At 47.3% G+C, this 15695-nt stretch overlaps 1 protein-coding gene across 1 annotated transcript in view; it reads right to left on the bottom strand.

The window, feature by feature from the left end:
• The window catches only part of PLPP4 (phospholipid phosphatase 4), a 145142-nt gene that overhangs the window by 73502 nt on the left and 55945 nt on the right, over positions 1–15695 (bottom strand). The window contains exons 3-5 of the mRNA XM_052660823.1: positions 12976–13029; positions 12251–12390; positions 4133–4223 (exon numbers count right to left, since the gene is read on the bottom strand). Of these exons, the coding sequence (XP_052516783.1) occupies positions 4133–4223; positions 12251–12390; positions 12976–13029 (285 nt within the window). The remainder of the gene's footprint in view (positions 1–4132; positions 4224–12250; positions 12391–12975; positions 13030–15695) is intronic.

The raw sequence follows: 15695 nt of genomic DNA, 5'->3' as shown, positions 1-15695 counted from the left end.
ACCTAAACCAGTAGGTACTTCTGGATGACATTCTTCAAAAATAGACAGCCTGGGGAATTTCTCTAAGCATCTTGGAAGGACTTTGCTGGATGAAGCACAGATTGTCCAAAGGATACAGGTGAAATGAGTCATGGAGTTTTCCCTGCAAGGCCCCTGCATCTCTCTCTTGTGTTTATCAAGACTACACAAAAGGCAAGTCAATGCGATGGAAGGTCAAATGCTTTGCATAAGCAATAAAAACCTATCGATGTCCTGTTCCATTGCTTTGTTGAATAATAAAGCATGTGAGTTACCATTTCCCTTTGGCAAGTATTAACTGTTCAATACTAGCTGAGATTTATGTAAGGAAACAGCGATAGAGGGCCACTTTTGGGAAGGAGCTGCCTGGAGCAGTTCATGATCATGGGGAGACAAATGTATTATTCTACAAACGGAAAGGACTGTGAACAGGCAACACAGTCACCAAGGGCACAGGCCACTGAGATAGAGACAAAAAACCCACCTGCTTGTATCAAGTCATGGGGAAGCAGAGAGAATGGGAGGGACCAGTTCAAATGAGCACCTCTGTCAAAGGGAAACTAGTCCCCAAAGCAGAGGATGGACCACGTACAATAGCTGGAAAGGAGGGATGGGCCCCCTGGGTGCAGAGCGGGCCATGAGTCAGCAGCACCAGACCACCATTAAAACACCCAGCATGCAATGGGGTGTGTAACCTGGAAGCAAGCATGGAGGAACTTGGAGAGATCTGCTGATTATACTCTGCATGCACAGACCCTTCCTTCCTAAAACACTGGCTTCCCTTCTCTCTCACAAGCTTGGAGCACTGCTGAGAGGTTTTCTTTGCAGAGAGGAGGGAGAATTCCCTGGGCCATCACTGCTGCAGGATTCTCCCAAAGCTGTGACAATTAACAGGCTGTGAGATTGCCCTGAGATGACAGGGGTCTTTTCTTGTTAGGGCTGGCCCTGCACAGGCTCACTGCTGCGTTTTCCCAGCAGGGCTGAACTCCTTCTCCTCCTGGTCCTGGCAAGGCCTCTGCACAGAAAAGGTTTTCAGGAACAAGCATCACTAGCTGACCTCCCAGTGCCCTTGAGGAAGTTCAGAGACCACGACATCAATCCAGAACACCATACACGTTCGCAACCTCTGCCCCAGCTGGGTTTACTATAGCGCACAGCAATTCTCTGAAAAGCTTCAAGTGGCTGAGCTAGAAAAGGTGTGGCTGTGATGGAAACACCAACAGCTGGCAGCTTCCCTCTCTGATCCAAAAACCTGAAGGAGACAGAAGAGAGCGAGGATCTGGGTGGAAAGTGTCACAGCCTTCCAGAAGTAAAGTAAACCAATTACTATGTTCATCTGCACAGCACAACCTCCAGGGGACCCAGTCAGGGGACCTCTCACTGACACCACAGGGAAAGCTGGGCTGAGAGTAGAGGCATGAAAGGCTGGCCGAGCAGGAAACGAATGACCCCAACCACGGGGGGGCTGGCTTGTTGATTAACAAGAACCCAAGGCATCTGGTTCATAACGGCTGCATCGACAGCATCCCACAGCACTGCAGGGTTGAGAGGAGCGTCAGAAAGACAAGCCAGACTGTGTTCTGATCAAGAAATGCAAAGCAGTGTGTCATGTGAGTTGGCCTGCAAGCGGCCTGTACTGAGGGCACTCCTGCTTACAACCACCCCTAGAGGATTAGAGGGCTTTTTGTTGCTGTCACTTTTGTTGTTGGGGATTCAACACTGCAGTCCTTCCAAAACAGGGTTTGCTATTAACACCAACTTGGCCGTTCTACAGCCAAATCCCTGGGTGTGGCAAGCCTTACTTGCACACGAACAGATGCACAAAGCGGGCTGCTGCGGACATGCAGCTAAGGGGCGTTCTTAGGGTCCAGGTCTGCTGAAGACGCCTGGGTAAAGAAGAGACCTCAGACCAAACCACCCTCACTGAGAAAGTCCTGCATTCCAGATAATGGAAGAAAAGCTACACCTAGTTTTCTGTCCCTGGTATTGAAAGATCACTCCCTCCAGCCCCTTCCAAGGCTTCCTAAAAGCGGCAACTTTTATTTTTTAATTGTGTACAAAGGGAGGTTCTTCATCATTTTTACAAGGCAGCCTCTCATTTATTTAGGTAAACAGAACATCCAATTAACTCCACCTTCTCTGTTAACATATAGAAGGCCAGGTATGGTGTACAGTTTTGAAGTGTCATCTTAAGGGAGATTCAGCTGAGAATGAAAAGGTCGAGAGAAAGTAACTGTAAGCTCCTCAAGGCCATCACAATCTCCCAGCTCCAAGAGCAGCCAGTAAATTATAAGTGTAACCATGAAAGACAGTTCCTACCCACAGCCATATGTCTCAGGACTCAGTGTCAGGGGAGCAGCTAGAATAACAAGTGAGGCAAAAAGATTTCCAGGTCATCTGAGAGGGGCTCCCAGTGGGACATTTGGGAACCACAGTGATATCTGTCCAAATGCTGACACAGCTGCTTGAGCCTCGAGAGGGAGGGCATCTACACCCTTCCTGGAAAGCCTGACCTTTCCACCACCTCAGCTGAAGAGGCAGAGACCATGTGGTGAGCAGCGCCTCAAACCACAGGTGGGCAGCCGGGGGACACACCTGTGTTCAAGCAGAGCACCCACAGGCTGGCTACAGACCTGGGATTCTGCATCCAGGCTTGAGACTTGAGTCAAATCCAGAGTCTCCGCCTGGGGAGTCTGGATCACAAGATGCAGCGACACCTGGAGGTGGCGCTGGAGCTGAGCAGTCACGCAGGCGTGGGGCAGGGGCACCCGCCACTGCAGGCCCAAGCCTCACGCAGACCAAGATGCAGGCAGCAGAGACAGCGTCTTCACAGGAGACTGAGGCAGGGAATGAAGGAGAGGAAGGATGCATCAAGAGAAAAGGGGCCGTAAGGCGACAGGGCACCCCCTCCTCACGGCCTGGATCCCTATTCCATCCCCACGAGGGTTTCCCCTCTGATTCTTGAAGGTCTATACGATTGCTTGTTATAGTCCTATAACCAAACCTCTAATTTATTCAATCCAATTTGAGAGGAATTCAGTTCTTTTCAACTACACAGCGCCTAACCAAAGCCTGGCTATGTAAGAAATGGTCCCGGTCCTTCCACTGCTCTGCACACCCTAGAACTCACACCCACCCTCCTTCCCTTACAAAGAACAGGGAAGACCGTAGTTTGCTACGTTTTTCATTTCCTCAAAGTCCAGTAATTAACAAACACCATCTTTAGTGACGAATCTCATATTTCTAGATTTACTACCTTAGTGAATGGTGAGCCTACACAACACACTGACAACACAGTGTGTGTGAGGGTTTGGATAATGTCAAGGCGTCATGTCAGAAAATAAACGCAATTCAGTTTTCCTAATGACCAAAAGGCTAAAACTCTGGCTTCCGGGGAGTTTATTTTGCTAAACAAGCCAAATAGTTTTGCTTTCTCTTCATGCTGTCATTTACTTTGTCTTTTGATTAATATGCAGATCAGAAAAAAAAATGGATTTAACCCTGAAAATATCAAACTCCTGTCACATGCAGATATGGCTCAGCTTAGGGACAATTTATAAGCATCATGTCATACTCAATGGCAAAGATTGTAGCATTCTTTACATAATAACAACTGATTAACTGCCAAAGTGTCCCCACAGTGGCAATGAGTTATGGAGCTTGTTTCCAATTGAGATTAAATTTTACATCTGCTTTTCCACATTTTTGCTTCTAGTCAATGGTGACTGGTCAAGGAGTCTGTGGTTGATGTCTGAATGAATTGTCCCAAATTGGGGCCTATTAGCCACAAATGTGGGGTTGGACAGTCAGTGGTGACAAAGTTTCAGATTCACTCTGCCTTACAGCCAAGAGCTGTCCTTCCAGTTTGCTTAGGAAGCACAGAGCTCTGGTGAGGAGCCTGAAACACATTTTCAGCACAAGGGACAGTGGCGATGGGCTGGCCAGCAGACCAGCACTGGCTCTTTAAAAGGGCTAAACGTTTACCTTGTCTTGTGTCTACCAAGCTTAATTTGACCAAGAGAAAAATCAGTTGAGTGCAACTGAGATTTTCGAAATCTGGTAATCTAATCAAGTTCAGCCCCGTCCCGTAAAGCAGGAACTGGGAATACTCTACCTAGGAAGGCTTCCTTAATTTCAGTCTTGTCTGTGCGCCGGATAATTTTCACCACACAAATAACAGCCAGAGGTGTGAGGAAAGAAATTGCCTGGAAGAAATAACAAATAATCCCTTATGAAGGCAGTAGTTTTCTATCAGAGAACCAATTGATAATCAGTTCCAGTTAGCTTCCCAGGGATGGCGGAGCCTGGTGGGCTGCCATCTATGGGGTCGCACAGAGTCGGACACGACTGAAGTGACTTAACAGCAGCAGCAGCAGCAGCTTCCTTTGGACTCACTAGTTGAATGATCTCACTGAACTCCTGACCTCATACTAAGAAGGATTTATATGTATACTGAGAGATTCCACAGACTTGACAAATTGGAGGTCTGATTGCGGATTATAATTGATTTTTAATTGCTGCGAGTCACGTTTAAAGTGGTGGCTTTTTAAACAGAAAAGAAGAGCCTATAATTACAGTGACATCTTTGCCAGTAACCCTCCTCCCATCCTCCGCTGTGGAGGGATGGAAGAACCCTTGGCCTCCCATCCCCAGCACTCTGGCAACATGGGAACACGTGGGATGTGCTGAGAGTCTATTGACTCATTCCCCTTTGGTATTCTTTGGTTGACTGTTCCTTTCTGCCGCAAAGCAGAGGTTAGTCCCTTCATATGAAGTCTCTCCTCTTCTCTTCTCCATCCCCTTTCCCCCGCTAGACCAAAGCACTCAGGAGTACAGTATGCACTTAACGAATCAAGCTGGAGGGATTCAGAAGCAAACAACTCCATCACTGAACCTTCTACGAGGCAGGAGCCATGTTTGGGTACCATCCAGTCCTGGGGTCTCTTAAATACTCATGCAGGCTTTGTGACAATCTTTGCCAGGCTTGGGGACTATGTGATGTGCCTGAGGACACAGCTGGGAAGTAGCGAGATGGGCTCCAGAGGCCAGGTTTTCTGCCTCCCATATCTAGTCTTTACACAGCATTCTATAATTAGTACCTTTTTTCCCCCAACATTCCAGTGATCAAATAAAAGGTAGTGGATTGGCTAAAAAGCTCGTTCATTTGGGGGTTTCATTCTGTCTTACCAAAAAAAGCTGAACGAACTTTTTGGCATACAATATTTGTGTTACATTCTTATGATTATAACATCTCAGGATAACAATCAAAAGGGATTAAATATCTCACAAATCTACAGCTGGGCTCACAGACGATGGTGGGAGGCATGGGCGTGGGAGATGGTAACTATTAAACGACAGTGTTCACAATTTGGGAAGTCTCCACGCTAGCCAATGTTGCTTTTTGAAAAGGGGGCTTTCTAACAGGACTGAGGCATGGCTGGAAGATACTTTCCTTCATTAAAAAAACACCAGAATTCCTCCAAATGTACACAGTCTATCAAAATAATTGGAGATGTCCTGCAGACATGCAAGAACCAGGCCGCGAGAGCTCAGAACATCTTAGGAACACCTCTTTGGGAGCAATATTCACAGACAGTTCATGAGACAGGAGAAACCCTTCTCCTTACAGGCTGGTTTCTTTGTGACCACAAATGATAGTAACTAGCTTGCTGAGCCTCCTTATTGGCCATGGCCCTGAACAACTTAACATCAATAAGCCTGTTGTCATGGAGGGTATTCAGAAGAGTGGGGCCCAGGTTTCAGAGGAGCTGCACAAAAGGAGATTCAGAACTGGAGCAGAGGAGCAGAGGATTTACCCAGGGCAACTGAAAAAGGCAACGGCAAGAGTTCCAGCAAGTCTGTGAGTCTACACCAGTGCCTGGGGGTCTCTTCACCTGCAGCATTTGTTACAAGGCTGCGTCTCTCAGACCCTCTTATAGGACAGGTCTGGAATCTACATTGTGTAACAAGCATCTCAAATGACTCTGGTGACTGAGAAACACTGCATCGGCTCTGATTCACACGTTGAGTGTTTAGAGAGCGCTGGCTGAAGCCCAGCTTACCTAAGTCCAAAGTTAAGCTTAAGGTCAAAGAAGCCCTGGGCTTTAGGTTTCCTCTCACTTTGGGCCCTACAGACCAGCCACTGCCCTCAAAGAGGAGAGAGAAGCTCACTGAACAGTGAACAGTATTGCAGCAACCCCGCCAACAGTCAACCCATAAATACGAGAACAACCGTGAACTGAAGACGTGCTGTGTGCTGGGCTTAGCTGCTCAGTCACGTCTGCCCCTTTGTGACCCCACGGACTGTAGCCCTCCAAGCTTCTCTCTCCATTCTGGTGGAAGTAATGATAGCTCTCCTCTTCTGGGGCCCTAAAATCACTGTGGATGGTGACTGTGGTCATGAAATCAGAAGACGTTTGCTTCTTGGCAGGAAAGCTGTGACAAACTTAGACAGTGTGTTGAAAAGCAGAGACATTACTCAGCCGACAAAGGTTCACATAGGCAAGGCTGTGGTCTTCCCAGTGGTCATGTACGGTTGTGAGAATTGGACCGTAAAGAAGGTAGAATGCCGAAGAATTAATGTTTTTCGAACGGTGGTGCTGGAGAAGACTCCTGAGAGTCCCTTGGACAGCAAGGAGATCAAACCAGTCCATCTTAAGGGAGATCAACCCTGAATACTGATGCTGAAGCTGAAACTCCAGTATTTTGGTCACCTGATGTGAACAGCTGACTCATTGGAAAAGACCCTAACGCTGGGGAAGATTGAGAGCAGAGGAGAAGAGGGTGTCAGAGGATGAGATGGCTGCATAGCATCACCGAAACAATGGACATGAACTTGGAAAACTCTGGGAGATGTGAGGGACAGGGAGGCCTGGCGTGCTGCAGTCCATGTGATCGCAAAGAGTTGGACATGACTTGGCAATTGAACAACAACAACATATATATAAACACACACACACACGTATATATGTATGCTGTCGGTGGCTTATCTGGTGGCTCAGATGGTAAAGAATCTGCCTGCAATGCAGGAGATCTGGGTTCAATCCCTGGGTCGGGAAGATTCCCTGGAGAAAGTAATGGCTACCCATTCCAGTATTTTTGCCCGAGAATTCCATGGACAGATTAGCCTGGTGGGTGTGAGTCCCTGGGGTCTCAAAGAGTCAGATAAGACTGAGCAACTAAGTATCTTAGCACATACATGCTATTAACATAAAAGGAAAGGAAAGTGAAGTCGTTCAGTCATGTCTGACTCTTTGTGACCCCATGAACTGTAGCCTACCAAGCTCCTCCATCCATAGAATTTTCCAGGCAAGGGTACAGAAGTGGGTAGCCACTTATTTCTCCAGGGATCTTCCCGACCCAGGGATTGAACCCGGGTCTCCCACATTGCAGGCAGACACCTTATCATCTGAGCCACCAGAGAAGCCCGCTATTAAGACAGATTTGGAACCCCAGAGAAAATATGATTGGGGAGGCTTCCTCTCCAAGGTTCCAGAGGCTGCCTCCTGGGGATGACCTTGAGCTGGACTGTTCTGACCAAACAGGAGATGGGGCGCCATGTGGGAGCCCCGTGGCTTCAACCAGGAGTGGGAGCTGGAGAATACAAGGGCCATACCTTGTGCATCCACCAGTGAAAGCAACACAAGGCATGCCGTCCATCCCCAATCCAGACAATGGGTGACCCCTGGATGCTGATATAAGGCACTGTGTTGCCAGGATGCTTCTGAGAACCCACCAGGCATGACACCAGACACAAAGCTTGTCTCCAGAGAAGGGCATGAGTGGCCAAGAACTTTTAGCCACCAAGCGGATTGAAGCCAGGGCACCTGTTGTTAGGATGTTTTAGCCACAGAATAGCTTGTCACTGGGGGTTAGTCACATCAGACAAAACAATGGGCCCAAAGTGACTGAATTTTCAGCATCCAACAGGAAGGCATGTATGCTGCACGGTGCTTCTAACAACTCAAGACACAAGGCCACCTGGGAAAGGCCCTGTGGTGGGCAAACAGTCACAGCCTGTCACTGAGCTGGGAGCGCAGACTTGTCAAAAGTGTCTAAAAACTCATCTACCACGAGCCAGCTTGGTCTCTTTTCCTTCCCTCCTCCCCACAAACTGATTTTATTTTTGTCTTCCTTAGAAGCATCCTATTACAGAATAGAAGCTCCTGTTATTAAGTCAACACAGTACCAGTAATACACTATGGAAGTGAATCATCTGGACACGTTATGGCCAGAGGAAAAAGACTGATCTTGGGCAAAGGATAGATCTTGGGCAGATTTTTTAAGTTAAGAATTTGGGAAACACCCCCCTCTTCCCTCAGTTCCCTGAGTCTTGCCTGTCCTTCGAGGGTTTTACTGTGATGCTGAATGGTCTGACTTGTGTTCATGTCTCTGCTCCCACTAGACTAGAAACCATACCTAGTCAGCTCTGCACCTCCACTACCCACCACCGTGCTTGGCTCTAGGAAAGTGCTTCATAACTTTCTGTTGAATTAAGTAATAATTAAGTAACTTGAAGTTGTCCACACTCTGCCTGTATCCCTGCCTCCCACTGCCCCCTTCACCATGCAGTACTCCAAGCAAACTCCCATTCATGGGGCCCCACAGCCTGGCTCCCCTGTGTCTGCTCCTTGACACCTGCTCTTCTGTGTGTGACAGGCTGTGCTCACCACCTGTCCACCTCCCTTCAACCTCCAAGAAGGCAGCACAGCTGAATGGCTCCAAGAGTGTCTGCACTCTGATCAGCGGCGTTCAGACCCTGGTCCAGCCACTGACGGTTGTAAACCTGGGATAAGCTGCTTAATCTCATGACAGTTTCATTTTCTCCACTGAAATGATGGGATCACTAAAGTGCCAACCTCAAAGGATTCTGAGAGAATTCACTGAGATGCTATTTGTAAAGTGATGAGCACAGTTACTATATTCAAGAGATGCTAGCTGCTGTTGTGACTACCATGGTGATGAGAAGGAGGAGGACAATGATGTATGGGGACGAACGTCCCTAAAAGTGCACCTGAGCCTCTCGTCCACTCTTTCTCAGATTCCACTTTGCTTCAGGGTACCATCATCCTCACGAGCCTGCAGGGGTCAAGTCTGATTTGACTTCACATCACCTGCAATTCCTATGGCTTTCCTCACTCTGAAAGTGTTCTCTGGACAAAGACACTACAGGCAACAACAGAGAGGATACTGAACAGCAATAACGAATACCAGCTGAGTAGTCTTCCTACACCAAAAGGCAGGCTTTCAAAGATGCGCTGATACACTCCACATGTTCAGAAAGGAAGCATGGCCTCATCTGAATAAGGAAGCGGCTGATTGCCTGGGAATATCCATCAAATGTTAAAGTCAAGACCCAATATGTGAGAAGAGAGTTCTCAGCCTTCCTCTCTGGTCCACAGGAGCCCAGGGGCATCAAGGGAAACAAGCTCTTGGAATCCCACGGTCCAACCACACCCAAGTTTCATGTTGACAGATACACTCACCTTAGCTGACGGTGCCAAAGACAGAGAAAATGCCAGGCAGTGGCTTCCAGGTGATGTCATTACCACTTACTCCTCACTTAATTCCCTAACCTTCTGATAATATTTTTGTAACCTTCGACCAAATAGCTCTTTTAAAACAGACATGCACACAAGTAAGCATAACTCCAGAAACACTGATTTTGCAAAGAAACCTGGATTCACAACAGCTGCCTTAAAAAAACACTTTGGTTATCAGAAAGTTTGCCTTTAGAGTAAAACATTCTAAACAAAAGTAGAGGAGACCCCAGGATCATTTATGTGTTAAGTAATGAAACTGGAGCTTTCTAAGGAAGCCAAGTGATTTTTTAAAAAAACATTGAAAATATGTTCTCTTATATATTCTTTTAGAAACACCATAAAGTTTGTAGAGATCAAAAGCAGACAAATGATATCTTATATTAAACTCTCAATAAAACCCAGGAGAACAAATCTAATTTATGTGGTGACAAAGCATTTCTCATCTTGCGTTGCACATACTCTAAATGTCTCTACTGCTTTCCTTGTGTTATTATGGAGTCGCACTAAATCTTGCGACCGAATGAATGAAATTCATCAACAACTATTAACAAAACAAAAGGTTGAACTTATTTCATTAGGAGATTAGAGGGTATGCATCAGTGTTTGTGGCTGAATGCCCTTCTATTCTCTGAGAATCACAGCACTGAATAACTCCTTTACTGCCTCCTTCCCTCCACTGCCAACATGCAAATGTGCTCCATCCTATTTGTGTCTGCGGCCAGGATATTTGTGGCATTTGTATCTAGACTTCAAAACAATCCATTGTTCATAAATCTAGGACACAGCCACAGATTCATCACAACATCCCATGTGAACAGGCATCTCCAAATTGGGTTTTACAGCACACGAAATGTGAAATCTTTGAAAATGGGGATAAGTGATAAACAGAAGCTCCTCCTACTAAGACCATGGAGTAAGCTAGTGAGGCACATGCTAGTTACTTTATTTCTAGGGTTTATGGAAGATGTGAGTTGGAACAGAAATGGGAAAAAAGTCTGATTTTAACACACAGATGTAAGGCAATGCCCAACTCACAAGAACCCTACATTATTCCATTTCCCTGATATTCCCAAAAATCTGGTTTATTTTCCAGCAGGAAGGTAATTATGAAAAAGCAATAAAAATGAGACTGTGATGTTCATGTAGTGTTCTGGACATTTGGGGATGTCTGCAGACACAAAGATCTTTTCCAATCATCTTTGAAACAATCATTGGTGATCTTTCCAATCACGGATGAACAAGATTTCCTCCCCAAATCAGAGGGATTTCTTTCAAAGTGCAAAAAATATCCTTTGTGTGCTCTATAAAACTCTGGAACACACACTTGAGTTCCCAGAGACAGGACACATGATGGCTGGTCAATAGGCAAAAGCTTCAAGCTACAGCATTGCCCATCCAAAAGCTACATTCTTGTTCTGTAACAAGACCGAGCTTCAATATTTCCTCTGCCACAGAAAGGCCTTAAAGCAATTCTCCAGGAGCTGGTGAGCCTTAGCAAGGAGTCCTGAACACTCAGCTCCAGACTGCAGGGCAACCTCCTGGCTGAGAGCAGGGCTCAGAGCTGGCTGCTTGGGTGCGAATCTAGGCTCTCCCACTCTCTAGCTTGTGTGGCCTTGGGCAAGCTCTCTCATCTCTTTGGGATGCAGGTCTGCATCTGCAAAATTCAGACAATAATGACATCTTCCTCACTGGGAAACAGTTAGTTCAGTTCAGTCGCTCAATCGTGTCTGACTCTTTGCAACCGCATGGACTGCAGCACTCCAGGCCTCCCTGTCAGTCACCAACTTCAGGAGTTTACTCAAACTCATGTCCATTGAGTCAGTGATGCCATCCAACCATCTCATTCTCTGTTGTCCCCTTCTCCTCCCACCCTCAATCAAGGTAGGTCTAAATGAGAAAATCCTTCCTAAGCTTTCAGCAAGCGACCAGCACATAGTAGTGTTAGCCACTCAGCCATGTCCCACTCTTTACGATGCCATGAGCTATAGCCCACCAGGCTCCTCCATCCATAGGATTCTGCAGGCCAGAGTACTGGAGTTGCCATTCCCTTTTCCAGGGGATCTTCTCAACCCAAGGAACAAACCTGGGGCTCCTGCTTTGCAGGTGGATTCTTTACCACCCGAGCCACCAGGAAAACCCATAGTAGGGAAAGTATAAAAGGCTGTAATCAACATGGAGTAGAATGAAGAGGTAAAATTAGTCCCAATATATCCACCAATTATTTGGGTGTTAGCCCATCTATCCTAGAATCAGAGACGCTATCCAGAGTTGAGTCACACACAGTGGTCTCATCATTGGTTAACTGACCAGCCAAACCCAGAAAAGCGGTTAACAGAGCAGTCAACGGTGTCTGAGGGTGGCTAAATTGAGATCTGCTTTAAAAGACAATGGAACAGGCAACTTTGTTCACTAGTTGCTCATCTTATTCTACTCTAAGTATTTGGAAACAGTTCGGGTTTAGCTCAAGTAAGCAGGGCCCTTCTTTTCCAAAGCCTCGGGCAATTGCTTCTCACATGACCAAGCGGTGAACCCTCCTGATCTGGAATTGAATTTTAATTTGTTGGGCCGTTCACCTCTGTTCTTCAGGCTGCTTGCCGTCATCAGCAGGGGATAGAGAAACAGAAGTGAAAACCCATGTGGCTCACACTCGGGGGAGGGGTCCCATCAACCATGAAATCAAGGGTACTTACAAACATGAGGCGGGTGGGGATGTTGTCTGACTGCACCAGGGGATTCTTATAGAGCCAGATCTCTTCTGGCTGGATGACTCTCTGGAAGGGATCCAAAAACTCTGTAAAACTGAAACAAAACAAAGAAAGAGGCGTGAGGGCTGAGCATTGGGGAGGAAACAGCTTATGCAAGAGCTCAGAGTGGACAGACTGGTCCCTGGGGAGGGAAGGACAAGCTTCCCAGCTGATGGTTCGCAGGCAGCTCCAGCAGGGGAAAGATGGAAGAATCACCAGGACTGCAGGGCCTTTTGTCACCACCAGCCTGCTAGGACCAATGGCGGGCATAAGAGAAGAGCTGAGAGGCGGACACACAAGGACCGTAAGAACTCGGGCATCCAAAGGGAACTGGGAGTTCAACTCCAGAATGGTGGCTCGGACTGGGGCAAGGCCAGGCCAGCAGCCATCTCTGGGGACAAAATGGACTTGAGTTGGAGCGAAGGGGATGGAGCAGCGGGCAGGACTAGAGAAAAGCACCCGCGGTGTTCCTCCTCCAGGTTACTCCAGATGGCGCCCCTCCACCATCACCACCACTAGGGGGCAGAGCGAGAGAAAGAAGCTTCCAGAAAGGAGAAGGCTGGGACAGGAGAGACAGCAGAGGAAAGAAGGAAGGAAGTGGGAGGGGGATGGGTGACTGCTGTTAAGGAACCAGAAAGCTCTAAGCCTCCACCTCCCGACCCATCTCTCACCCTGGGAACCTGCAACACCCAGGTGGTTGAAAAGAATCACCACCAAGAGAAAACCTGCAGGGAAGAACAACAGTTTAGCCAGCTTTCAGCCCCTGGGCCCCCTCCCAGCTCTCCAGCCCAGTTCTCCAACTGGTGAATCCAGTTCAGAGTGGCTTCAGATGTGTCTGGGTGAGTCAGGGCTTGTGTGCCAGACTGAGGAATCTGGCTTTTGAACCAAGAAGGAATTTGGCAGAAAAGCATGGAATGAAATGAACAGTGGTGAAGATGGAGCATTGGAGCAGAACAGAGGAGGGAGGCAGAGACAGTGAGGAGATGAGGGCAGCTGTCCCAACAAGAGATGCCTGCAGAGAGAAGCAAAAGGCAGGGCAGAAAGTGGAAGAACACGCACAGGCGGGGGCAAGGGTGAGTCCAAGGGCTCTGGCTTGGGTTTTCAGCAAATGGGGTACCATTGCCAAGATGAGGAGGAGGGAAGCTGGGGGATGGGAGTTGGAGGTCAACAGTCGTCTCATCTAGGAGACCAGCCAGGTGACTAACAGTCCCAGTTTGCCCAGGACTCTCATGGGCTTCCCTCATAGCTCAGTTGGTAAAGAATCCACCTGCAATGCAGGAGACCCCAGTTCGATTCCTTGAGAGGGAAGATCCCCTGGAGAAGAGAAAGACTACCCACTCCAGTATTCTGGCCTAGAGAATTCCATGGACTGTATAGTCCATGGGGTCGCAGAGAGTCGGACATGACATAGCGACTTTCACTTTCACTGCTGGTTTTAGCACTGTAAGTCCTATATCCCAGGAAAACCCCCAATCTCAGAAAAAACCTAGATGGTGGGTCATCTTAAAGCCATTCCTGCCCTGGGACAGAGTCAGCAGTCTGAGGGTCTTGGTTTCTGCCCTAGATTTGGGGCTTTGCATGATCATTTGTCTGTATGCCCAGCTACACTGGGAGGGCAGGGAGGCTGGAGTCACTCTCCAGGGCTATGTCCTCAGAGTCCAGCAGGGTGGAACTCTCAGTGACTCTCCAGTGACTGCAGAATCTACTACTGTCTGTTCCAGACTTTGAACAGCTGCTACTGTTAAAAAAAAAAAAAAATAGCCTCTGTCTCATCAGCCTCACACTGAATTCTATCATGTCTATATCTAAACGAGACCTAAACTTCAATCTGTCTTTTGTGTCTCTAGGTACACGTCCCTCCCTCTCTATGTCTCTCTCTGTTCCTTTCCTCCCCTCTCTCTCCCCACAACTGAGGTTTTTCACGTCGTAAAACTCTGTCCTTCTGTCCATGTATTTATGAAATTTCAAGAAGAAAGTGGTGCTGGCCCCTGACTGTTTCAATCAGGACTCAGCCCAGAACATACCTATTATAGGATCTTATTGCAATGCCCTGAGACCCCTGCATTGATGTGTAAAGTAATTTCTGCTCACAGCCCTCCAAGCCTCCTCCAAGACACAAGGGTTCATGCCATCTGGGTGCTGGGAAACCTGCTTTCTGCCCGAGCTCCACCATTAAGCTGCTCTGGCCTCAGAACAACCCACTTTTCACTGGGCCTCAATGTCCTCACCTGCAACCTGGGTGTGTGAGTGTGTGCATGATAAGTCATTTCAGACATGAGCGACTCTTTGCAATCCCATAGACTGCAGCCCACCAGGCTCCTCTGTCCATGGAATTTGCCAAGTAAGAATACTGGAGTGGGTTGCCATTCCCTTCTCCAGGGGATCTTCCCAATCCAGCGACTGAATCCTGTCTCTTACATCTCCTGCGTTGACATGTGGGTTCTTTATCACTAGTGCCACTTGGGAAGCCCCCTACAACGTGGGAGGTTGGGTTAGGTCAGAGGTGACAAATGAAGAAGGGTTAGAACCTTTGGAAACACCCTACCCCAGACCTATAGCCTTGGTATGGACTGGGCCTGGTACATGAATTTTAAAATATTCCCCAGGTGATTCTGAAGGGCCCAGCACTAAACAAGAAAATTCTTCAAGATTCCCAGCACCCTTGTCCACAAGAAGAGAAGACTTAGAAATTTAGCTCTCTACATTAACAATTCTTCCATCTGCTGAAGGACAGGCACTGGAGTCAGTCTCATCCATGTTCAAATCCCAGCCCCTGCTGTGTGGCTCTTAGTGAGTTCATTAACATCTCTGAGCCTCAGTCCAGCCATCTGGAAAATGGGCACACCTTACAGAGTGGAAATAAAACTTAAATGAACGAATATAAAGTACCTAACAGAGCACACACAGAAACCAGCATTTTGTCACTTTATCATTTTACTCTAGCCTCCAACTGCAAGTTTTTACTAGATAGTTTTCTAGTAAAAAAATGTTTTCTAGACAGTTTTCAGGCTTTTGGGGGGGGAGGGGCATGGTGGTGAGTGGATTTCATTTTGCAACAACCTACTCACTGCACTTGGGTATTTTAAAAGCATTTTAAATATAACTAAGTAAAAAGAATTGTATTTGCAAGTTATTTTAAAGAGTATGTTGGCATCCCTGGTGGCTCAGATGGTAAGAATCTGCCTGCTATGTGGGAGACCTGGGTTCGATCCCTGGACCACAAAGGTCCCATGGAAGAGGGCATGACAGCCCACTCCAGTTCTTGCCTGGAAAATTTCATGGACAGAGGAGCCTGGTGGGCTACAGTCCACAGGGTAACAGAAGAGTTAGACACGATGGCGTGACTAACACTTCAAGAATATACTTATGAAACCTAAAGCTTCCAGAATAT

The sequence above is a fragment of the Budorcas taxicolor genome, chromosome 23 (assembly GCF_023091745.1).
Source record: "Budorcas taxicolor isolate Tak-1 chromosome 23, Takin1.1, whole genome shotgun sequence".
Classification (NCBI taxonomy): domain Eukaryota; kingdom Metazoa; phylum Chordata; class Mammalia; order Artiodactyla; family Bovidae; genus Budorcas; species Budorcas taxicolor.
This window is presented reverse-complemented; position numbering and strand designations above follow the sequence as displayed.